At 47.6% G+C, this 25,571-nt stretch overlaps 2 protein-coding genes across 2 annotated transcripts; both read right to left on the minus strand.

The window, feature by feature from the left end:
• Positions 1–6,552: 6,552 nt before the first annotated feature.
• On the minus strand, positions 6,553–9,113 carry LOC136528129 (uncharacterized). The gene is made up of 2 exons (XM_066521044.1): positions 7,865–9,113; positions 6,553–7,767 (listed from the first exon to the last, which is right to left on the minus strand). Exons 1-2 carry the CDS (start codon positions 8,298–8,300, stop codon positions 6,722–6,724), a joined length of 1,482 nt encoding a protein of 493 aa, XP_066377141.1. The 5' UTR covers positions 8,301–9,113; the 3' UTR covers positions 6,553–6,721.
• Positions 9,114–9,435: 322 nt separating this feature from the next.
• Positions 9,436–24,894, minus strand: LOC136528128 (starch synthase 1, chloroplastic/amyloplastic-like). The gene is made up of 15 exons (XM_066521042.1): positions 24,372–24,894; positions 22,900–23,255; positions 22,316–22,393; positions 22,106–22,230; positions 20,465–20,546; positions 20,204–20,377; positions 20,020–20,101; positions 19,829–19,920; positions 19,650–19,712; positions 19,482–19,571; positions 17,271–17,395; positions 17,074–17,182; positions 16,938–16,990; positions 16,738–16,777; positions 9,436–9,960 (listed from the first exon to the last, which is right to left on the minus strand). Exons 1-15 carry the CDS (start codon positions 24,661–24,663, stop codon positions 9,802–9,804), a joined length of 1,920 nt encoding a protein of 639 aa, XP_066377139.1. The 5' UTR covers positions 24,664–24,894; the 3' UTR covers positions 9,436–9,801.
• Positions 24,895–25,571: the final 677 nt, after the last annotated feature.

Below are 25,571 nucleotides of genomic sequence, written 5' to 3' on the forward strand. Positions count from 1 at the left end.
ATGGGGAGCATGGTCGTGAGTCGGCGTCGCGATACAAAGCATTCCGCTTGCTGAACGGCGGCGGTCTCCAACAGTGCCCGGAGGTTCTGGTGGATTGCTCGTCCATGAGGGTTGTTCGGCTCGGGCAGGTCATGCAGGAGCATTGCCGTGGAGGCAACATTCTGACTAGCCCGAGCGAACTACGGGGGGTTGGTCCCCCGAACTGGGGCGTTGCGCTGGGGCTAACGGGCACAACCCCGAGCGCCGCTCACCGGTCTATGTGCACGGGGTGCAGTGTGGTGCGTCGAGCACGTTGGTGCAGTTGGTGGCTGATGCGGCCACTGTTGTCGTAGATCCTCCCCGTGCTCACGTGTGAGCTCGAGGGTCCTCACATGGGGGCCCGGCGGGGCGTGGGTCTAGAAGGACTCTGTTACCCCTAGCGGCTGTTCCGGGGCATCCGCCGTAGCGTACTCCCGGGTCCGATGGTGGCTAGGCGCCAGCCGATGCTGGAGCCATCACTCCCGATGTCGTCGTCCATGATGTCGAGGAAACAGGTGGGAGCATAGCTTGCCATCCCCACAAACTCAGACGTGAAAGGGTGTGGTGCCAGCACCTTTTGGAGTCCCCAGGCGTATGTGTCCATGGAAGACACAAGGCCATAGGGGAACCGGCCGTATGGCGGAGTGGGGTTTGAGCAGAGAGTTTGCTCGGAATGAAGCACAGATGTCGCACCGTCGAAGTCGCGCGTCTTGGAGTCGATGGAGGACGTCCCTCCGATAGGTGCCGAGTCGCGAGCCTCCTCATGGAGGTGGAGTATGCCGAGCCGGTTGGCAATGAAGTCTAGGCTCCAGAAGCGAAAGACCTGGTATGGCTCGAAGACGGGTGGAACCCGCATCTCGACGGGCGAGAGTGCGGGGAACTCCAGCGAGCCAAAACGAATCGTATCGCCCGAGCCTGCCACAGCAGGGGTGGCGGAGAAATGGGCCATCCGATTACCAAAAAAGTGTTGAACATACAGCGTCTTCCCCATGGACAGCGCCAACTATCGGTGCAGAAAGTGACCAACTAGTAAATATTTATAGTTTTGCTGTACGTTGTGATCGGAGGTGGCCTAGCACTCAATGACACAGGATTTATACTGGTTCAAGCAACGTGCCCTACATCCAGTCGGGGTCGGTCGGTGACTTTATTCCTGAGCCCAGGTGCTCAAAGTCTATAGTGGGGGTACAAACGAGAAGGAGGAAGAAGGGGGTGTACAAGAGGTTTGGTCGGCTTCAACCGAAAGGGTCGCGGTCGGAACTGGGTGGTCCTGCGATTGGGAGTGTTGATGTCGATCTAGTGAGTCTGAGCTTGAAGAAGTTGATCTCCCCTCACCGGAGGGAGCACATCCCCTTTTATAGATGAAGGGGATGGCTTTTTACAGGTGAGAGGGAGAGAGTACAGATATTTCTAAGCCTTGCTGCCTACGGTGATGAAAACTGGATAATGGTTGAAGCCCCCCAATACTGTCGATGTCACTGTAGGATGTTAGATGTGCACGGGAGGTCGAGCTATCTTCTTTTGGAAGGATGACGCCGGTACCTGCAAAATACTTCTGGATGCCTAGTGGCATATGAGGAGCTGTGCTATGTTCACCCGGTATGGCAAATCCTGGAGCCCATACCGCAATCAATGTCCAGAGACACGCGGATGGGGCTTACCATATGGGAGTTTCTAGCGGCCCCTACAATACTTTGTGTCAGGGTGGCTACAGGGCACTGTTCCGTGTAGGGTATGGTCCTTGGTACAGTGGTTTTGACTTGTGAGCCATGCCTTGCCTTTCTCCGCATGCCTTCTGGTTCTTTCTGAGCGGGCGTCCCCGGTCGGATGGTCCCCAGTCGGTTCTGGTGCGCCAGTCGGAGAGTAGCGATGAGCAGGGTTTTCTATGAACCCCGGTCGAAGACACGGGGTCGAGGTTGGAGGCGGTCCTCGGGTCAGGTTTTCCGAGCGGAGGCCGTGTGAAGGTGGCCGGAGCCTGAAGCCAGCGCTCTGGTCGAAGAGGCCATTCGGAGTTGGCATGAGCCTGAGGTGCTCTGGTTGAAAAGATGGGCCGATGATGACCAGGGCCTGAAGCGAGTGCTCCAGTCTGTTGAGTTCAGACTCTTGGGCCTGTCCAGAAGAAGAAAAGGCCGTCCTCTTGGGCCGAGTCTTGGCGTGGAAGCCGGTCCCCGAGGGACCCCGGGTTTATGAACCCGACACCGATCTTGCTGATGTTATTATTGTCATTAGTTTCAGCAACATCAACCTGCCCGATCGAGATCGATCTAGATCGGCCTCACATCCTTTTAGTCCATCATTTATTTTGTTACATTATGACAGTTCTTACTTTAAACGACAGATTATGTTTCATCGACTGTTCTACTTTGATCTTGATCGTGCATAGTATGCGGTTAGGGCATGTCTGATCTTGAGAAGGTTTACTATCTAGTTGAATCTGGTCTATAGCTCGCTATTATAGATGTATCGATCCGGTCGATCTCCACTGTTAGTACTTTAGATCAGAGGATGCTAGCTGGTAGATTTGCTTTCGACCAGGCATGACCCTGGTTGTTTGCTATGCCTGCATCGGCTAAATAGCCGATTCGTCTGTACTTTAACGCTTACAGTATGTCTTCATGAGTATGTTAAATATGGATAGATATATTTATTTTAAAGGTTTGATTTATCGTCTTTATCATGGCTGTCATCGATTCGGTCGAACCCCACTGTTAAGGATAACAAGTTAGGTCTGATGAGTTTATAGATCTGTCCAGGTTAAATAGCGATTGTTCACATGCTGTAATCCTTTTTCTACCTAAATCGGCTATTTTAGCCGATTCGCCTGTGCTTCCACACGTGTAGCATATCTTTCAGAAAACCTATCAATGTATAGATGGTTTTATGGATTATTCGGTTTTAGTTTGTTATCATCATCATAGCTGCCATCGATCCGGTCGAACCTCACTATTGATAGTAACAGATTAGATTTAGAGCGTTTGTAGATCAATTCATACTAGACAGTCAATTTATTCGCATGTTATATCCTTTCTCGTTAAACTCATCGGCTCGATTGTTTACACTGTTAATATTCACCTAGCTGATGATTTCACTTATATCTGGGTGCATTGTACTTGTTATGATAAAATCAATCGCGACCAGCAAACATCGCAGTCCTTAACAGTCGATTTCTTCGCGTATCGGCTATTTAGTCAATTTTCCCGTCTAGCTGCTCCCGAAGCGGCACACTTGGAACAGTCTGGGCAAAACCGGCATGTTTCATCTTAAATTACTGATAAACTTTCTCTCCTTGTCAATTGCAGGTCAAATTAACTGGCACGCCTTCGGAAATTCACAGGGTCGACTGGTCATGCGTTGAAGTCAAGCGGATCTCCAGCCTTGCTCCATCAAGCAGATCCTTCTGGCTTGTTGTGTGCCAGATGCATCGACATATTTTTGCGCTGACAGGTGTTGTCAAGCTTTGAGCCACTTAGTGCCTTTGTCGGGCCGGACCTCTCCTTTCGCTCAACTAGAGACACGAAGAAAGGGGAGGAGGAAGAGAGAAGAAAAATCAGAAGCATTTATCTACCCATACTTTCTAGTGTTTGTTCTTGTTCATAAGTGAAATAGAAATGAAATAATGGTGTCCTGACTCATGAGACTCATGCAGGTTAACCAGACCTAGGCTTGTATGAGCTGAGAGATTTGGGGAACGAGTAGCACTCTCTAGTCGAGATAAGGGTAAGCTTGTTGTGGGCCCTTGTGCTTCAATAATCAACGTGTGTTTGATGCAAGCTAGGCATGAATTGGATCTTGCACTAGCGAATTCTGTCACGATGTGTATCACATTCATCTTGCCCAATTTTATCTTGATGTGTATCATGTTCCTTGTGTTAAATTTGAAATTTCTAACTGATGAATCATAAGGACAGTTCCATATGCCTAATTTTATTTGACATAAAATTGACGTTATCAGATTCATATTGAAAATTACCTATTATTATGACTTTATATCAGAAAAGTGAATGTCAAAGCAATTGTTAATCAAAGCATGGTCCTAGCAAAATACTCCATGTTATTCAAAGAAGAGGGTAACTTGTTAGAACAGTGAACTTGCGCATCATTATATATTTTTCAATATGAATACGATAACGTCAAATTTATATAAAAATATAATAATCTAGTAATTATCGGTAAAAAACTCATTCAAACAGAAAATACACTAAATAGAGAGAAAGTACATTCTCATATGTATGATATCTAGTGAAAGGTTGTTGGGGGTAGGGACGGCTACGCCTACCCCTTCCATGTGAAAAGGACCAACGCCTAGTAGGGCCAAGAGCCTCCATGTAATTCCCAAACCATTGGGGGTAGGTAGGAATGTTACCTCCTCCTACCTTCCTTATAAATAGAATTCAAGGGGCAATAGCAAAGGAATTTCCCTTCATTCTCAAATCCCTAATCTTCGCACTTCCTCTCATTCTACTTTTCCTGCATGGGATTAGTACCCAAGGTTACCCTTCACCCTGGTGATGGTACCTATCGCCCCGTTTGGTGAAGGTACAAGCGAAGGTCTATATCTCAACAAAGGCATATCACTCTAGTGTCCATATGAAAAAAGTGGATTACTTGCCGACTTGTGAACAACAAAACTACCCATAAGCTTGAACTGAACTTGGGCAGACTACTAAAACTAAGGCCCTGCTTGACCTGAACTTGCTTGAGGCCTTGCTTTGATGCTGGGTTAGTCAATCTTGCTTGAGAGACGGCCATGTAGCGAACGCAAGAAGCAATTTTTTACACACCTCAACTACAGGCGCCTAAGATTTTAAAAAAAATCTGGCTATTTGATTTGCATACTACTGGTGATCTTTTTGGGAAAGGGGTGAGGGTTGCCGTGGTTAGAGTTGGTGAAGAAAAAAATAGTAGTTTAATGGATTTTTAATTTATTTTAAGATGAGAGATAAAAAATGTTCCTAGTATCATAACACTGTTCTGGCAGAAAAAACAAGTCGATAAAGCCGAAATTGGGGTAAGCCGAACGGGGCCAAGTGTGTTGACACTCCAATCACCTTCACTTCCAAATAAGGTCTCAATTCATCAATCATTTGCGAGATTGCATCCAAACAAACAACTATTCGACATGGCGCCATCATCCCTTGAATGAATGGGTTTCTACTTTTTTTCGAAGACGTCATCGTCCCTTGAATGAATGGGTTTCTACATTTTTTTTCGAAGACCAAGTGTGACTGCCGCTATGCAATTCAGTTATTTATCGACCTTGATGTGGGCAAATTACTCATCCACATGCACAGGTAGCCCATGACTCTGATAGAAAAATAAAATAAAATACTCTTTGAAAATATTATTAATTAAAAAAAAAGCTTTTTAAGTTTAAAGAAAGTTATCTAAAGACAATATTTTGGTAAAACTTTTGCAAGTAAATTTTCAAAAGAAGTTTCAAAAAATATTTTCTAAACCTTTGAGGGAAAAATTGAAATAAAAAACTCAAGTTTCAAAAAAAAATGTTTAAAGGTAGGCCAAAGAGAAAGAGGTGGTGGGCGAGTGGTAAAGCGGTGAGACGGCATGCTGCTACTGGCAACAGGGGATGGAGGATGGTGGTTGGGCTAGGTTTGGGTGAGGGAGCTCGAGCTCCACTAGGTTAGCGTGGCGGCAGCGGAGGTAGTGAATTCCATGGTAGCATCGTGAGGGGATGGCCGGAGGAGGGCAGCAGGCGGGGGAGTGGACGTTGTACATGTTCCAACTAACCGAGTGTGGAAGACAACCAAAGGAAGGAGAAGACAAGTGATACCGTTCGATCCAAATCCAATGCCTGATGTGTGTTGCCTGAGAAGAATGGAAAAAACAGTCGCCTATTGATTAGCAATTCCATTTTTTTTAATAAAAAATGAAGTGGCAAGGGTTTCACCTTGGTGGCCTATCCGCCTATGACATGTTGTCAAGCTTGAGCCATCTATCGCCTTTGATGATCCTCCCTTTTCACTGATCTAGAGAGAGGAAGAAAGGGGAGGGGGGAGAGGGAGAGAGAGAGAGAAGAGAAAAGAAAAGCATTTATATCTACCCATTCTTTCTGGTGTTTGTTCCTTAGTTACACGGAAATAAAATAATGATGTCCTAAGACTAATGCAGGTTAACCAGACCTTGAATTGGTTGAGTAGCACTTACGAGATAATGGCAATCGTGTCGTGGGCCCTTATGCTTTATAATAAACTAACGTACATTAGAGATTTAGAGGTGCTAGGAATGAGTTGGTTCCTGCACTAGCAAATTTTGTCGCGAGTATCATAATCCTATTGCCAAATTTTGTCGTGATGTGTATCATGTTCCTCGTGCCTAAATTTGAAATTTGTAAGTGATGCATCGTAAGAACGGTTCCAAATGCCTAATTTTATTTGTTGGCGCACTGTAGCAAGCCGGACCCATATCAAACTGGCCCTGAATCAGATTAACATGATCGGCCTAATACTGAATAGTGAATTTATCTTCAATTCGTTATCAGTTCGACTTTATTGCTTTATTATATGTATGTATATAATCAAATCATCAGTTCGCTTGCACAGTCGTATTACGCTAGTCGACGTACGGGCCATGGTACGCCTTACAACACATCAAATTACAATATATACATGTACATGTGTAGATACGTATATATATGTGACGGCGCACCATTTTAGCTGCCAAAGTGGCAGCTGCTTCGTCGTTGGCTTCAGCCCCGTTTCCTCCTCGTGGCGACGATAGCCGCCATCGAGATGGCGGCCACCGACGAGGCCCAGATGACGCCGGGGCGGTTGCGGACGAAGAACTTGGCCATCCTCTGGTCGTGGTACTCGCTCACCTTGTCGATCTCCCGGTCCATGGCCATGTACACGGACGGGTACGTGGCGTGGCCGTCGATGTTCTTGATCAGCTCGTGCACCTCCTGCCCGCCGCCCGACCCGCCGCGGACCACGCCGGCGCGGCGGAGAATCCGCACGTCGGCCGCGTCTTCCACGATCTCGTTCACCATCTGGAAGTAGCGCGTGATGGGCTTGCTCTCCTCCTCGTACTCCCGCGCCAGGAGGTTCCGGGCCACCGTGGCCAGCTTGAAGTCGTACACCAGCGCCGGCAGCAACACCGTCGGCTGCGCGAACTCGATCTCGGCGCGGCCGTTCTCGGAGGCCTGGAGACGGACCCCGGACCGCCGGAGATCCCTCGCCGTAGGCATGCGAGACGGCCTGCCGGTGACGCCCCCGCCCTTCCCCTGCGCCGGCTTCACCACGCTCATATGCAGGCAGTCCAGGAGCGTGCGCGCCGCCGTCTCCTTGCTGGCCGCGACGTCCTTGAACGGGCTGTCCGGGGGCGCCGCCGCGGTCTTCTTCGTGGAGAAGGGCGAGTAGTACCAGCAGAAGCGGTGGATCGCGTCGGCGAGGTTCTGCTCCGTGACGTCCAGCTTGTACTTGCGTCCCATGGATTCCTTGACGTCCTTGAAATCGGATTGCTCTACAGTCTCCGTGGTGACGGCCTCGATGTGGCGGGCCACGTCGAGCAGGTCCTGCAGCCGGAGCTGGTTCTCGAGCTTGATCACGTCCGTGACCATGTCGAGCATGTGGCGCGACTTGAAGATCTGGTCGACGGAGTCGCGGTCCGCGTTCTTCCTTGTGATCGCTTCGTTGAGCTTTGGCAGGAAGCCGACGACGAGGAAGATGCCGTCGACCACGCGCTTCTTCTTTGCGTCCCAGCGTTCGTCTGTCACCTCCGCAGGATCTCCTGCTTCTGCATCAGCGACAGCGTCGGAGAAAGAGAAAAGTAAGTAGTAACAGACTCGATCGTATGACGACGTATGGTTGGAATCTGGGCGACGCACGATTACCTTCGGGTTGTCCATTGATTTTGGAATGGCATTTCCTGGCGAGGGCCAGGAGTAGGCTGTTGGCGCGCAGCATGTGGTCGTCGACGTGCCGGCCCGTGACGACCTCGTAGACGAGCGCGGCCTTCACCCGGAAGCTGTTGCGCCGGTCGATGGCGCTCCGGTCATCGTGTGCGAAGAAGACGCTCGCGGGCGCGAACTCCGCCGGGTGCCCCGCGCGCAACCGCTCGTACGCCGTGGACTTGAGCATGGCATCGTACGGTGGCGCCGACAGGGCAGCGGCGGCGTTTCCCTTGGCCGTGTCGTCGGTGGTTCCGCTCATTTTCGCTTTGGTTTCGGGTGGCGACGCTTCAGAACTGGTAAGCATGGCATCGTACGGTGGCGCCGACAGGGCAGCGGCGGCGTTTCCCTTGGCCGTATCGTCGGTGGTTCCGCTCATTTTCGCTTTGGTTTCGGGTGGCGACGCTTCAGAACTGGTGGGTGACCGATCGGGTTTTATAGGTCTCGCTCGGAAGGGCCGTGAGGACAATGCCACTCTTTCTGAATTCGCCAGTAATCCCTTTCTTGCGCGTGATCAGAGGCCGCAAGCAGCTTACGCGACATGGAGGAATAAGAATTCAGGGTCTGTTTAGAATATAGAAATAGAAATTTCACAAAAATTATATAGAAAGAACGTTCTCGCGCGTTGTTGCAGGAATTACTGGTGAAATTATACTACTTATATTTACTAATATGATTGATATGAACAACTAAATATATGTTAGTAAATGATATGGTTTGCTAATATGAATAGCTTAAATACATAATGGCATGTATTAGTGGATGTTGATGTGGACTTTGCATGGCGAGATAGTTGAATGTGCTAGTGGGATGTTTCAGTGGATGCTGATATGGACACTTTACATAGCAAGATAAATTGCTAACGGGGTTTATCTTTATAAGAGAGATAGATTCCACGTAACTGAGTTCAATTTCGAAAACGTAAGAAACTACTGGAGAAATTCTTTATTTGACGACACTACTAATAAGACGAGCTATTTCTTCATTGGCTCTGCGTGCGTTTCTTCATTACCACCTTTAGGTAAATCAAACATTTAATTAACCCAAAATAAATCTAACCGATTTGATAACTGGCTGTTAAGGAATCCAGGTTGGACAACACGACGATCAGGGATCGATCCCAAGCTGTTGTGCCGGTCCGGAATGAATGCCCCCGCAAGCTTCCCCACAGATTACACCCCTCCAGGCATCGCGCACTGAAGGCTCATGCACTCATGCTCGGGTCGCGTAGAGCCGTAGACCATTCCCTTGTTCCGAAGGTATTACTGACCAAGCGGACGGGACGTGGTCACGACAAGTATAAAGCACCTGAAACATGGAAACCCGTGCTGAGACACAAGGCATACACAACAGTCCAACACCATGCGCTTTACAGGATTCCTCAATACCATCATAGCTACGCTTTCGGTATATAGACACCCTTGACACTGAAGATGCACCATCAGCAATGCCCGTCTCTAGTAAACGGCCGAGAATGCACAGAAGTGGCCACTTTGGTCAAGAAAAACGAGGCATGGTTTTCTAATGAATCATTAAGTTATCAGCCCTAACAAGCAAAGGACAACAACAAGGGTAATAATCTTAAGGTAAACAGTGAGTTGCATAGCAGAAACTGACTCGTTTGTTCCATATGTATCACTGCGAGGCTGCCTGCGCGACTGCTTCCAGCATCCCCTTATTCTTCAAAACTGTCGTTGAACTGGTCTCCTCACTGTCACTGCATCACGGTCCTTTGAGACAAACCAGCCACCTGGACATTGGAGCGATGGAGCCAACAGCTGGTCTGCCTTCCATGTAATGTACGGGGGTTTTCTCATCCTTCAGCTTACTGTAGGATGAAAAACTGAAGATCTTTAAGGACACCACTTGTGGTCCCCTTTTTACATGACATAGGGTCGATCGATGAAGGCCCACTGGAAGATTTGTTCGTATTGTTCAGCGGCATGGTCCCACGTAAAGTCTTTTGACATGCCCCGCTTCATGAGCCCTTCCCAGGAAGACTTGTGTTCCCTGTATGTCGAAATTGCAGTTCGCAATGTCTGCAAAACAAGGATCAAAATCCAATTATGAAATGTTCTGCCCCATAATGAATAGTGGTTCAGTTCTTACTCTTGCTGGGTAAAAAATATCACGGCAATCTGGTAAACAGTAAACGACCTGATCCTGAAACCACCTGTGCATAAACTCCCTATACTACTCTTCCATTGTTTCATAAGAAACTTTCAGCTTCTGTAACTGATACTCCCTCTGGTCAGGAGAACCTGGCGTTTCAGACAGCATATACTCCCCCCGTCCATGAATGTTAGGAGTACTTTGACCAGAGAGAAGTCAATATTATCTTAGATGCACTTTTGAATACAAATCTACTTATGCAAGTTTTATGCCCTAAACTTGCATATAATTTGACTAATTGTTGGTCAAAATTTGTAAAATCCGACTTTTCTCTTATCAAAAAACTCTTATCAATCCTGGACAGAGGTACACTAGTTGCAGTTCACTTTTGTTGTCGGAAATGACAGCTCCAGACCGGAGGGAGTAATTTCCAGGCTTGGTTCAATAACATATTGGCCAAGGTAAAAGCAGAACTAATTAATAGTTCATTTTAAAAATATATGACGTTTAGGACAGGCTAATTAGTTTGAACTCAATAGGTTGTCCCAAACGTCATATATTTATAGACGCAGGGGCACTTGTGCTAAGAAATTAAACAAAAAGAAAACAAGAATATAGCTCTATTTTCACATCATAAGCACATACCGGACATGTAAATTCACATCCTGCACCTGACACAAGTCAGTCTAGAACCAGGGGTGAATTTTCCATGTATGCTTCAGGCTTCGATTTCCCACTAATTCCAACTTGCCATAGATCAGTTGATGGGAGGTGCGGGTAGCCAGGTATAAACTCATCACCCAGGTTTTAAGTCCTCCTCGACTCAAATTTGGTTGCCTATTTATTATTATTTACAACACCACCTAGGCCTCGTAAAGTGGAGCTTATAGCAGCTTTTACTGCTCCCACAAGCTCCAAAGGCCAAAACTCCCCCAGGAGCCCAACTCCTACAATCTGCTACTGCCAAAAGTTTAGTTTGTGATGAAGGCCAGAAGCTAGAGGAGTTCTTTCTAGATTATTTTTCTTTTTTAATAAAGTTCCCATATACCAACACAAGATCACAATAAAACTCATTTCCCCATAAAACCAAGTGCATGCTTTGTTATTAGAATTGGCTAGACGGTTTGTTAGTGATAGAGGAATGCCAATAGGCTTAGATTACTTAATGATGAGATTACAAGAGGGTTACATATATATAGAGAGAGGCTAAGCTAGAGAGTTAAGAGGGGGGAAGTCCCAGGCAACATGCCGGGAGTCCCTAGGCAGCACACTGGGTAGAAACCCAAGAGGCAGCCGATACAAAGTAATAGCTAGAGGAAATAAATACTCTAACCCCCCCCCCCCCCCCCCCCCCCCCCCCCGCAGTCGGAACGTCGTTAGAACGAACGTTCAGACTAGAGCGAAAATCCATAAAAACAGAAGAAGGAAGGCCCTTGGTGAAGACATCGGCGAACTGCGACGTGGTGGGAACGTGAAGCACACGGACAGCCCCAAGGGCGACCCGTTCTCGGACGAAGTGAAGGTCGATTTCCACGTGCTTGGTACGCTGATGCTGAACGGGGTTGGTGGAGAGGTAGACGGCGCTGACGTTGTCGCAGTAGACGAGGCAGGCAGAATCCAGAGGGTGATGCAGCTCCTGCAGAAGTTGCCGCAGCCAGGAGGCTTCGGCGACGCCGTTGGCAACTGCACGGTATTCGGCCTCGGCGCTCGACCGTGAAACAGTGGGCTGGCGCTTGGACGACCAGGAGATGAGGCTGCCACCGAGGAAGACAGCATAGCCGGAGGTGGAACGGCGGGTGTCAGGGCAGCCAGCCCAGTCAGCGTCGGTGTAGACGATGAGCTGAGTCGGGGCAGAGCGGGGAATGACAAGACCAAAGCCGATAGTGCCCTGAAGGTAGCGAAGAATCCGCTTGGCAGCAACAAGATGAACTTCCCGGGGATCATGCATGTGCAGGCAGACTTGTTGAACGGCGTAGGCAATGTCGGGCCGGGTGAAAGTTAGGTACTGGAGAGCACCCACGAGGCTGCGATATGCTGTAGGATCATCAACAGAGGAGCCGGCATCAGCAGAGACTTTGGCACAAGTGTCAACAGGGGTGGAACAAGGCTTGCAGTCGCTCATGCCATGGCGAGCAAGAATGTCTAGAGTGTACTGACGCTGTGAGAGAAACAGAGTGTCCTTCTGTCGCTGAACTGCCACGCCAAGAAAATGGTGCAGAGAACCAAGATCCTTCATGGCAAATTCCTTTTTCAGTGCATCAATCACCCGGTATAAGAGCGGCTAAGAGGAGGCTGTAACAACAATATCATCCACATAAAGGAGCAAGTAGACTGTCTCGGTGCCGCGGTGATAGATGAAAAGGGAGGTGTCGGTCTTGGCTTCAGTGAAAACCAGAGAGAGCAGATAAGAAGCAAACCGGCTATACCATGCTCGCGGTGCCTGCTTCAAACCGTAGAGGGATCTGTTGAGCCTGCAGACGTGTTCGGGAAGAGCAGGATTGGCAAAACTAGTGGGCTGAGAGCAGTACACCGTTTTTGATAATGTCCCGTGAAGGAAAGCGTTCTTCACATCAAGTTGATGGATCGGCCAGTCCCGAGAGTGAGCCAGAGTGAGGACGGTGCGAACAGTAGCTGGCTTGACGACAGGGCTGAAGGTTTCATCGTAATCAACACCGGGGCGCTGTGTAAACCCGCGAAGCACCCATCGAGCCTTGTATCTATCCAGAGAGCCATCAGCATGAAACTTGTGTTTGAAAATCCATTTGTCGGTGACCACATTCGCCTTGGCAGGGCGAGGGACGAGATCCCAAGTGTGGTTGTCCAAGAGAGCAGCATATTCTTCTTCCATAGCCCGACGCCAATGGTGATTGGTAAGAGCGTCACGACAGGACCGCAGTAGGGCCTCGGTGTGCAGAGCGAGACGAGGCTGCTGGTACCCAGATTTCCCACGGGTCGCCATGCCATGAGAATTTGCGACGGGCGGGATGGGAACAGCGCCTGCTGGAAGCGGAGGACCACTCTTGACATAGCGCGGTGGAGAGGGAATGATGCCGGAGCGTCGAGGAGGAGCCTCAGCGAGGGGCTCAGGCGGAGGCGGCGAGCTGGGTGCCGGGGCACGCCGGGTGTAGACATGGACGATGGGCGGTTTGTCGAAGGAGGATGCCGGGGGCGCCTGCACAGGGGGCGTCGTGGACGCTAGTGCAGGGGCGGACACCGGGGGTGCCTGCAGGGGGGTGCCGTGGACATCTGCAGAGGGGGTGCCGGCCGAAGCGTGGTGACGCCGGGAGGGGGAGACCGGGACGCCGGTGTACCTGGGGCAGGGACCGAGGCGACCGACGGCCAGGGCACGGTGAAAACCCGGTGGAGGTGGCCTGGACGTCTGCGTGCCCAGGCCCGGCACCGGAGTGACCGATGGCACAGGCTGGGAGGGGGCGCGCAGAGGCGCAGGTGCTGGCAGGGAGCTTGTGCCCCCAGGTATACCTGCAGGCAGAAAAGAGACTGACGGGGGTCGTCATTAGTTAGAAAATCAAGCTCGTGTGTAGGTGGTGAAGGCCGACGAAGGGAGAAAGGAAACGTTGTTTCGTCGAAAACAACGTGACGAGAGATGATGACGTGGTTGGTGGCGAGGTCGAGGCACCTGTAGCCCTTGTGATCGGGAGAATAGCCAATGAAAACGCACAGAGAAGAACGCGGGGCGAATTTGTGAGGAGTGGTGGCGGTGAGGTTGGGGTAACAAGTGCACCCAAAGGTCCGGAGGTCATGATAGGAAGGATGAGTGCCATAGATCGCGAAGAAAGGGGTGCTCATGTTTAGAGTCTTGGTGGGGAGGCGATTGATGATGTGGGTGGCAGTGGCAAGAGCATCAGCCCAATAGGAGGGGGGCATGGAAGCTTGGAAGAGCACGGTGCGGGTGACATTGTTGGTGGTACGAATCATGCGCTCGGCTTTGCCATTTTGCTGCGAGGTATAGGGGCAAGACATGCGGAGAGAAACACCTTTAGCAAGAAAGAAAGCATGAGACGCAGAGTTGTCAAACTCACGGCCGTTGTCACATTGCACAGATTTGATGGTGCAACCAAACTGAGTGAGCACATAGGCGAAAAAATTAGAAAGAACAAAGAAAGTGTCAGACTTTAAGCGAAGAGGAAAAGTCCAAAGAAAATGAGAGCAATCATCAATAATAACTAGATAATATTTGAATCCGGATACACTGATAATTGGGGATGTCCATAGATCACAATGGATCAAATCAAAATTATGAGGTGCTCTCGACAAGGAACTAGTAAAGGGTAAGCGGACATGGCGCCCAAGCTGACAAGCATGGCAGAGGGAGTCATCATCAGGCTTGCTGCAGATAATCGAAGAGGACTGGGCGAGGCTCTGAAGAGTTGCCTTGCCGGGGTGGCCGAGGCGACGATGCCAAGTAGCCGGGAGGGAGTGGCCACAAGAGCGCAGGAACCGGAGGGCGACGACGGGAGCTGCAGGGTGTAGAGGGGCCCTGAGCTGTTACACCGAAGGAGGACGTTCCTGGTACGGAGATCCTTCACAGAAACACCAAGAGGGTCAAACTCAACAGAAACGAGATTTTCAGAGGTGAACTGTCTAACAGAAAGAAGGTTTTTAATGATGTCAAGGGCTACAAGAACGTTGTTGAGATGGAAGGGACCAGGAAGAGAAGAGTAGCCGGTGCCAACAACCGGTAAGGTGGCATCATTGCCCACCACAATGGAGGAAGGAAAAGAGGAGGATGGCGACATGGTGACCATACCAGGGTTGGAAGCAATGTGAGAAGTGGCGCCTGAGTCGACAACCCAGTCCGAGGAACTTGGTGGCGGGGTGAGTGTGACGGTGCTGAAGGCGTTGGCGAGGGACTGAGGATCCCATGGTGACCATGCAGAAGGGGACGTCTGGGTGGGCGCCTGGTAGTATGCCGCAGGAGCCGGAGGACAGTATGCTCCAGGAAGAGGCATGCCCATCATCAGAGCTTGCTGCGGAGACGAAGGCGGGCCGACGCGAGGCGGTGGACCGCGAGGACCACTGGGGCCGGACCCGGGCCACATATGGATGGACCCGGTCCATGGGTTGAGGAGGGAGGGCCACTGCGATCCGCCTGGCGAGCCACTGTGCGAACCGCCTTGGCCACGGCCGCCACGACGACACCGGCCACGGCTGCTGCCAGATGACACCCCCCCGGCGGCCTGTGGAGGGCGCGGGAATGCAGGCCCAGGTGTCGACGAGGAGGCAGGCGGCTTGCTGGACGAAGAGGCGATGAGAGCAGGGAGGCACCGAGGGAGGCGCCATGTTGAGCTCGGCCAGTCGTAGGTCGGCGCGGACATCAACAAACGAAGGGAACGGCCGCTGACGGGTGACGAGCTGCGACATGAACTGGAAGCGCTCGTTGAGGCCACGTAGAACATTCAGCACAAGAGTACGGTCGTTGATTGGCTCGCCAAGATCGGCAAGTGCATCAGCCATACTCTTCATCTAGCGGCAGTAATCGTCGATGGAGAGGGTGCCCTGGGAGAGGATGTGAAACTCGGCATCGAGAAGCATGGCGCGGGACTCACGATTGTTCAGGAACTGTTGTTCGATCCCGAGCCAGGCCGCCCGAGCAATGATGCCATCACGCTCGTGGATAACGTCCAGGAGGTCGGAGGAGATGGTGTTGAAGAGCCAGGAGACGACCACACAGTCCATGCGCGACCATGTCGGGTCGGCGAAGCGGGAATCGTCACTGAGGACGTGATCCTTCAGAGCGAATCGGCCAAGGATGAGAAGGATGTAGCCGCGCCACTTGGAGTAGTTGGAAGACTGCAGATCAAGAACGATGGGGATCAAGTTCTTGATGTTCTGGACAGCGGCGGCCTGGCTGTGCAGATGAGCAATGGCCGCAGCTTTGGAGCGGTCGTCGTCGCCGTCTAGGGTTGCATCGTCCCGGAGGGATTCCGTGCGAAGGCGCTCACGGAGGGCAGCTGCCTGCTGTTCCAGGACGTCAGCCTGCGCGCGCTCTTGTTCAAGAGCAGCGGCGGCGGCACGGACGCGTTCCTGGGCAGCAGCGGCCGACTTGAGAAGGTCAGCCTCCTCCTGGAGTTGCTGACTGCGCTCGGAGTTGGTGATGCGCAGGGAGACGGCCTCCTCTTCTAGTGTCTTGGCGGCGGCGAGGGCTTCATCGCGAAGCAGAGTCGCGGTGGAAGTTGCCGAGGCGCCGGAGGTGGAGCCGGAGGTTGAGCCGCCGGAGTGGGGCGCGGCAGCCGAAGGGGCCACGGGGGCCATCGGCGCTGCAGCCGTCAAGGCGAGGCGCGGCGGCAGCCGAAGGGATGGGGGGAGGTGCGGAAGCAGAGGGGTGGGCGGGAGATAGCCCAAGACGTGATTAGTCTGATACCATGATAGAGGAATGCCAATAGGCTTAGATTATTTAATGATGAGATTACAAGAGGGTTACATATATATAGAGAGAGGCTAAGCTAGAGAGTTAAGAGGGGGGAAGTCCTAGGCAACATGCCAGGAGTCCCTAGGCAGCACACTGGGTAGAAACCCAAGAGGCAGCCGATACAAAGTAATAGCTAGAGGAAATAAATACTCTAACAGTTAGCACAAAGTGAGTTCGGCAATGTTTCATCCATAAATTATAAGGGTCATTGTAATCACATACTATGATCAAGATCCTAAGTTCCTACCAGAATTCAAGTTTGATGGAAACTTACCCACAACATGTTTTCCGTGGTTAGGGGTGCAAATGCCCACCTGCAAATATGTATGCAGTTAAAATTGATCAGGAGCTCACTGATGAATGGAGCAAACTACTGCAATCATTGTAAGCATTCAATTGATTCCAGAATCCAGCTGAAAAACAAAAAAAGAGAGAGAGAAGGAACTGCAAATGTTTAAATGAAGCTGTACTTACCCCGTACCCTGTTCTCCATTCTCACCGAAAGGGTTGAAATTCTCCACAGTATCCTGTTCAATGAACAAAATAGGTGAAAAAACATTCTACCTTGGTACTAATATAACAAGTCAGTATTATAGGATGGCTGTCTTACTCTAAGCCCCCCAGTTGCATGGACAACAGGAACTGTGCCATACTGCATAGCATATAGCTGATTCAGACCACAAGGTTCGAATCTGGATGGCATTAACAATATATCGCAGCTGCACAAAAAAGGAGAGATCAATATCCCAAGTATAAAATGTACTTATAAGATGTCAAGTGAGTTCTTAACAACATGCTGTTGCATACCCGGCAGTTATTCGGTGGGAAACTGGAACACTAAATCCAACCCATCCACGAAATTTATCCTTGAAGTTCGACTCTGTAGATCTCATCCAGTCTTCGAGCTCTGGGTCACCAGATCCAAGCATGACCTACATTAAATAAGAAGAAAAGTAGGTCAAAACACTCTAGTTGTAGGCTTCAAAAGGATAACTCAACTTCTAAATCCACTCCGAAGTCCGACCCATGCCGTTCATCAGCCTTCAGTTGGAAGTGAAAAGCAAATACTTGTGAGAAGGATAAGGGCATGGCTCAAGTTCTCCAACTCACATCTATCAGTGAGCTAATGTTTAAAATAGAATCTGCATTTTGAGTGGTGTGTGCGCATCCAAGAATGCAAGATGTTATTCAACATTCCAGGAAGGAGAATGTTGGAGGCCAAAGGGAACCACGGTGCCTCTTTTTCATACAAGTTTCTTAAGCAAAGTACTAAATATTAGCACCATTAGTAAATAAATTGATATAAAAGAGCAAATTCCAGCAACGGTCCATAAACTTCTCCTGTGTTCTCGTCTTTGTCCACAGAGTCTCAAATTGCATATTCGGCACCTCAAACTTTTGTCATGGTTTTCAGATAGGTCCAAACGGATCCAAATCAGCCCTGGCTTGCATGCCACCATGCTTGGCAGTCATGTGGGTCAAATTTGCATATATATTGTTTCAGTTCCAAATTATAGTTCACTTTTCTATAACTTTGACCAAGTTTTTAGAAAAATATATTAACATCTACGAGTTCAAATAAATTCACTATCAAAACATATTTCATGAAGAGTTTAATGGAAGTAATTTGATATTATAGATGTCAGTGCATTTTTCTATAAACTTGGTCAAAGTTAGAGAGGTTTGACTTGGGAAGCTGGGATAAAACCAAAGTGAATTGTATTTTGGAATGGAGGAAGCAGTATTTACTTGTTGACTACTTCACAAATATTGTTTAGTAGATAGTCACATTAAGGAATTCCCTGAAAATGCTCTAACCCAAGAATTATTAGGGGGACATCTTCTCTAACCAATCATATGCACTAGAGTTGAGGATTCCACTGGTTGCACGGTGGCATCCTAAATGCTATAATGCTATATAGGCAGTTGAGGCTGATTTGGACATGTTTGGACCTACCTGAAAACCAGGGACAAGTTTAAGGTACCAAATATATAATTTCAGAGATTTTGTACATGGATAAGAATCTGGGACAAGTTTAGGGATCACTGATGAAATTCCTCTTGTCAGGATTAAGCAAGTTTCTCTTAGCATTTCACCCTCTATGTTTAACCAACCCCTTACGCCTGTGCAACGGCAGCTCCATATCTCCACGTGGTACCCATTGAGAACCAATGTGAACAGCCCCTACAAGCAAGTATTCGAGCTACTACAGTAGCACTGGGCAGCTATGCGTTTATGCCAACTAATAAAAGTGGTTAAGAATAGGGAAAAAGAAATAAAGAATGAGAAGGGCTTTTTTTTGCGAGCGGGTTTGACCCGTTTTTCAAAATGAGAAGGGCTGGAACTGGAGAAAGCGATTTAGTCTAAGGACATTAGGAAAGTTAAGAAATCCTCTTAAAACTTGCAGACATATGTTAAAGAGTGATAGATTTGCACCTCAAATACTAATTTAATTCCATCTGTAACTAGATCACAAAAAAAACCCACCTGTAACTCGTCCAAGTTGAAACTTGAAAGTAACAACCACATCTTGTATCTGTAATAACTGTCCTACTACCAAATCTGATGTGCTGTACTATACTATCCCCAATATATTTGCACGCTTTGCCAAGCCTTGGTAGAGGCAGGATGTGTCACAAGCAGGGTTACATCTGGGACGTGCATGGCAACCAAGCTGAGATGAGAAAAGTGCATAGATGGGAAAAGTATTTTGATATATTGGTCTACCCAGTACTAGCTTTCTGACCCTACTTTGAGTTAGAGGTGTTGCCAAAGAAGGCTGCTAAGTGGTAACTAAGTCAACCTGGACTGAAAGTGCATACCCTCTTCTGAACCTTAACATGTTGCTCAGTAGCTAACACAGCTCAGAATCCTAGTTGATCCCTAAAGATAAGAAACCTGTCTTCACAGCTGCTGGTGCACCTCACCAGTTCAACAGTTATCCTGAACCTTTTCCCCCACATGATGGTTTTAACTCACTTTCCAGCTTACAATAATGGAGAAGAATCAGGACTTACAAATTGAACGTCGTCCCACATGAGATGTGGTATGATAAGTTGAATGAGATCAATGCCTTTCTGATAGTCCAATCTTCCAATAAAGCCAATCTGTAAATTAAGTTAATAAACTGATCCATACTATTTCTTTAAAATAAAAAATTCATGTCTAAAGCATCAACATCTAACCAGAGGAACTTCAGGCCTTATAGGTAAACCCAGCTCCTTCTGCAATGCACTTTTACATTTGGCCTAAACCAACAATATCAGATAAAAAGGATAAGTGGAAGAAATGAGAAACAAAGAATAAACATAGGAGGCAATCATCCTAATGGATATACAGATGCTTTAGAGAACTGTTAGCGCACTTTTCCAGAGAGGTCATCAACAGAATAATGACAAGGGATACATTTGTCCGTGGCAGGGTTCCAATCATTAATGTCAATTCCATTTACAATTCCTGCAGTATAGAGGCATATTGAATTAACTTTTATCATCCGACTTGGTTGTTTTCATGAAGTAGTTGAAGAACAGAACAAATTAAAATGAATATGGCTACCGTTTAATACACTCTTTCTGGAGCTTAAGAGCTCATTGAGGCCCTGTCCACCTTCAGCAGTTGTGACCTCCCATGAATAACCCTAGAAATTAAACATAAAATGAAGAGTGAAGACAAGCAACACCTAAATTGAAGGGAGAATAGCTTTTAACAGATCAAAGAAAAATGAGATATGTAATATCACCTTACTGACAGTCACGATTCGATCTGCTGTCACAACTGCACCTTTCAAAAAATTAACTGCCTCGCCCTTGTCAAGGGCATGCCTCCTTGCCCATTCAGGGAATACCCACTCCAGAGCTCCATACCATTCAGGTGGCAACCCAAGGTCAGGATATGTGCTTGCAGGCTCTACACCCTACCACAATGAGATAACATATGATTCGAGTAAACTGTGCTGTGCTGCCAAGTTATGTATAGACAACACAAAATGATAAGCTCAAACCTGATGTGCTAAATTATGTATTACAAGAATGCTGCGTGAGTCTTTATAAACACCATATGGTCTATATTTTGCAGCAAGAAGGCTGAAACAAACAAAATCAAGGTTAGGATGAAACGGATTACATAATGGAAACTAATTTAGCATTGTGAAACCAAAGGAAGGAAACAATAAAAGGGAAAACATCAGGAAATAAAGAGTACATGTCTAAAATTGCACTTCAATTCAAAGTGAAACAGCTGACTGACAGCGAGCAGCAAACCATGTGAAACATATCAAACGAAAGAAGTATTATCTGAACAGCTAAATCATATTCATGACAAACAATAAGATGAAGCTCATTAGTCCATTAACCACTAATTGCACTAATGTGTCCCAACTCGTAAGACACCTGCATCATGCCGCTTGATCATCACACTTATGTACTAACTGTCAAAACATAAGTACAAGCACAACATGCACAGCCACAAAGACCATGCCAGCAAGGGACGTCAAATCTAAGAACAGACCACTGATGCAGGACCATACCACTATTAAAGCAGCATAGTACAACTACTTAACTTTTTTTAAAGCAGTAAAACAGGGAAGAGAATGAAAATATACAGTAATTTTCACAAACACGCAGGAGAACTGTGTATCATTATATTAAGAAGAAGAAGATATACAGTAATCACAATGTTGATTTCTTCAAAGAACATACATTATGAAAGAAATAACACAAGATTGCATTGCAAACAGACTGAGTCCATAACAGCAATTGTTGTGCGAAACAAGTATCCTTACATCTATAACAGATAAAAGGTTAGAAGTAAAACCATGCCAATACCCAGAACATGGGAAATATCATCTGTAGTAATACCAAGGAACATTCTTGGAGTGGTGAAATCAAGTTAAAAGAAAACTCAAATAACATATCTGAACTACAAACTGCTGTTTGAGATACAGAAATACAGGTATGTATTTGGCAAAGCTAGTCCAGCAACACTGGGTGTCTCATCTCCAGTCTTTACATACACATACATATGTATACAATAGGCACCTGGGCCATGGGCCCTATGGGCCAGACTAGAGCTATGTACTATATACTTGACAGGTACGAATAAGGATAGTTTTCAGGATCCAAGACATGCACAAGATGAAGCATCGTAAGGAAGCTCAAAGGTATTCCAGCTTGTTGCATGGCAATAATGTGATGCAAGACTACAACTGAACTCTTCTGTTCATTGCCTGTGCTTGGTGCTGTGCCAGTCTTTATCAGGCCAACATAAAGGACAAGGTTTTATTGTTTACCACATAAATCAGTCTCTAGAAACTAAATGATTGTCATTTTACAGTACTCATATGCAATGCTTCAATGCGACAACATGCGTTTCTGTTTTGGAATAAAATGATGGTTCAGAGTATGCAGCTGATGGACTAACTACTAAGAACTAGAATTACCAGAATAAGTTGACTAAGTGTTAAAGAACTGATAAGCTCCTTGGAACTGCCAACAGTAATGTTTTCTCGGCTTTCATAAATATATACGCAGATGAAGTTGAACATACATGAAAAAAGAATCAAAGAATGTTAAAGTAATGTGGCATGCACTGCAAAATAAAGGTGTAGGCATGTAGGATTCAGATGAGTAGATCCACAACATACACTGGCACTAGACTGGCATGCCAATCATTCACAACAAACATGCAATTCTGTCCATAAATATATCCTCCCAATTCAAGGACCAAAGGAGCCTCACATGCAGCATAGCAAAGGAGCGTGTATCTGAACTGCAAAGATATATAGCACTCAAATCAATTTTTTGACAGAACTTAAACTGATCAAATAGGAGCTTTAACGTAACAAGCTTCTTACCTGATTATCACCAAAAGCACCAGACTTGTCTCCATATAAATTTCCAGGTCTGTGATATGAGGGATGATCAACAAACACCTAAACAGTTGACATAAAACCAAAAGATAAATAAAAAAAAAGAACAACAAATAAGAATTCTGCAATCACCAGTTATATAAGACAAAAAAAACATTACATATATCAAATAGACACTCCTAGAAACAGCAGAAATCAATGAACATGATCTGTCAATGCAACACGAGCTTAAGTTTTCTGATACCTTGTACATATGATTGTTTGTTTTATCATCTAGTGTCATCTTCACTCACAACCATTGTTGCAAATACAAATGTGCAACCATAGATGCATAAGACTTTAGCACCATAGACACAAGTGTGCTACTTTCATCAATACATCATATCAAATATATCTCTTCATTTTAATCTGGAAAATACTATATGCTGTTTGGATGCTAAAGACTACCAGGCAAACAACATGGAAATACAGAAGTAACATCAGAACGTGTACATGTCAAGAAGCACATAGGACTTAATGGTAGGCAGTTATTAATTTGATCAGAAACAATAAGGTGATTGGATACCTACCCAGTCAACTGAATCTCTGTACTCATGGAAAAAGGTAACTTCATGTTCACCACCAAAGCATGGAATCCGAATGTGCTTTTCTGTGTAAAATGCATTTGCGTAATTCTTATCAGAGGTACCATTTAAATATCTGGGCATTACAACCATCACACGGTGACCACGAGCAGCAAGAGCAACTGGCAATGAACCACAAACATCTCCTAGACCCCCAGACTTTGCATAAGGAGAAGCTTCCCCAGTTACAAAGACAATGCTTTGTGTTACTTTAGCTCGAGCTTGCTCCTTTCCGACCACGATCTCAGAATCTTGCTCACTTGCCACAACTACTGTGTCGTCGATGGAACCCTCAGCAATCCCTGGATGTGAAATGAAGGATTAAAAAATATGTCAAGGTCAGAGTAACAGAAGATAGAATTCTAACTTCATCACGGAAAACAATTCTAGCAGCGATAAGAATGGTGCAACCAACATTCTGTTCTCAGCTAAATGACAAATTCAGGTTGCCCCATGCTGACTAGTTTCCTAAACAATTCGAATGTATGGTCAGAGACAAATAAAACAAAGTAGAGCTGTGGTCAGAACATCAATAACTATCCCACAAGTAGCCAAAAGAATAGATTTGTACAAAACTGGAACTGTAGTCCAGTGAACGGCAAAGCACAAGACGGTACCATGGGACTGACAGCGACAAGGGGCATATGGCCCTTCACAAGAAAATGAGACAGGGAAGATTCTGATAATTAAGAGTCCTAAGATAAATTCTCAGCTCATTTGCAACTAAACCAGCAGCTATTGGCATTGGACACAATTTATACGCACTGAAAGCTCCATTTCGTCCACTTATATGCTTTCTATAAAAGCAGGTTTTTCCTCCATAAAAAAAAGCTCCATCTCGTTTCCATCACTGACAAAAACTGGAGCATTCCACTTCGGTCTCACAAAATGAGCTAGGTGATTACTTTTAGTGTTACTTCAGTAAAGTACTAAAGTCAGCTTACCACACGGACTGATATGATACCCCAACTTTCTAATAGGATATTCCGTGGAGTACTACTACTTGCAACGCGAGTTACAATCACACCACAAGGCAAGGAAGAGACAAACTCGTCAAATTTCCCCTACTCGTCAATTTTCCTCTTCCTACAAAATATCTATACGTGCACACCTCCCGAAACCTCTACGGTGCACTGCCATCATGCCGAGGTACACCGTACACGCCACCCTGAACCCCATCGGCTCATGATCCAATACAGACACCTCAAAATTGCCACGGGTGTGCCCAAATGCGGGTCTCGATTATTTTACACGGTATTAGTGATCATGTGTGCCCGATTAATACTAACAGGGATCGATTCAACACACATTAACCCTTCAAAAGTTTACCCAACTTGTCAAACGCATTTCGAGCTGAACGAACCGATCAGCAACTAATTGAAAACCAGCAGGACCCAGGAGTTGGCTGAGGCAGTTACCTTCAGGTTCGAGGCCGAGGTCCCCCAGGCCGGCGTCGGGCACTGGCGGCGGCGTCGACGCCGGCTCACCCGTGGGCTCGGGCGGCGGCGCGAGGATGCCGGGCACGAGCGGGGGAGCCAGCAGCGCGGGTGGCAGCGGGCGCGGCGCGGGGCCCTCCCTGCTCAGCTCCGCGACGCACCGCCGGCGCACCACGCGCTGGAGCCGCCGCGGGCGCGCCCGATCGCCGCGGCCCGGCCCGGCGGCCCGCGCGAGGACGAGGCACGCGGCGCCCACGGCCGAGGGCGTCGCCATTGCCGAGAGGGAGAGCAGGAGGGCGGGGGGCCGTGGATGGCGCGGAGAAAGTGAGGGGAGCGAGGCTGCGGGGGCGCGCGTCCCGTGTCTTGTACTACCACGGTGTGCGGTGCCGCCTCGGCGCGCTTCCCGGGTGGCGTAGGAAGTGATGGGAGGCGAGGAGGGGTTTTTGGTTTGTTTGATTTGAGGAGAAGTACACAGCAAAAACGGATCCGGGGACTCTCCTCGCCTCGCCGAGTCGACGAAGTGGACAGGTGGGGTGGCGCCAGGCTGCCAGACACAGAAAACGGAACGGGTGGGCGTACGTGCACGGGAAGCTCAGCGAGCGGACGGACGGACGGACGGACGAGGTCGAAGCGCTTTGAGTGGCAGCGTGGCGTGGGGAAGATTCTGCGGCGGCTGGCTGCCTGCCTGATTCACCGGTTGCTCGTGAGCGGGTAGTCGTCCTCGGAGCGGAGACGTTCTGCTTTTCGTGTCCTTCGGGAAAACGCTGGGATATTGAGGGGGTGTTTGTTGGACGGACTAAATTTTAGTTCATATCGTATTAAATGTTCGGATATTAATTAGGAGAACTAAATATGAGTTAATTATAAAACTAATTACACAGATAAAGACTAATTTACGAGACGAATTTATTAAGCCTAATTAACCCATCATTAGTCATCATTAGCACATATTTATTGTAGCACCACATTGTCAAATCATGGACTAATTAGGTTTAAAAAATTCATCTCGCAAATTAGTCGTAATCTATGTAATTAGTTATTTTTAGTTTATATTTAATACTCCATGCATGTGTCCAAATATTCGATGGGACAGGGACTAAAATTTAATCTAAGAAACCAAACAGGCCCTTAACTTTTTACCATTATTATCGATGGCGACTTCTGAGATAGCATCTTTAGGTT

The sequence above is a fragment of the Miscanthus floridulus genome, chromosome 19 (assembly GCF_019320115.1).
Source record: "Miscanthus floridulus cultivar M001 chromosome 19, ASM1932011v1, whole genome shotgun sequence".
NCBI classification, from domain to species: domain Eukaryota; kingdom Viridiplantae; phylum Streptophyta; class Magnoliopsida; order Poales; family Poaceae; genus Miscanthus; species Miscanthus floridulus.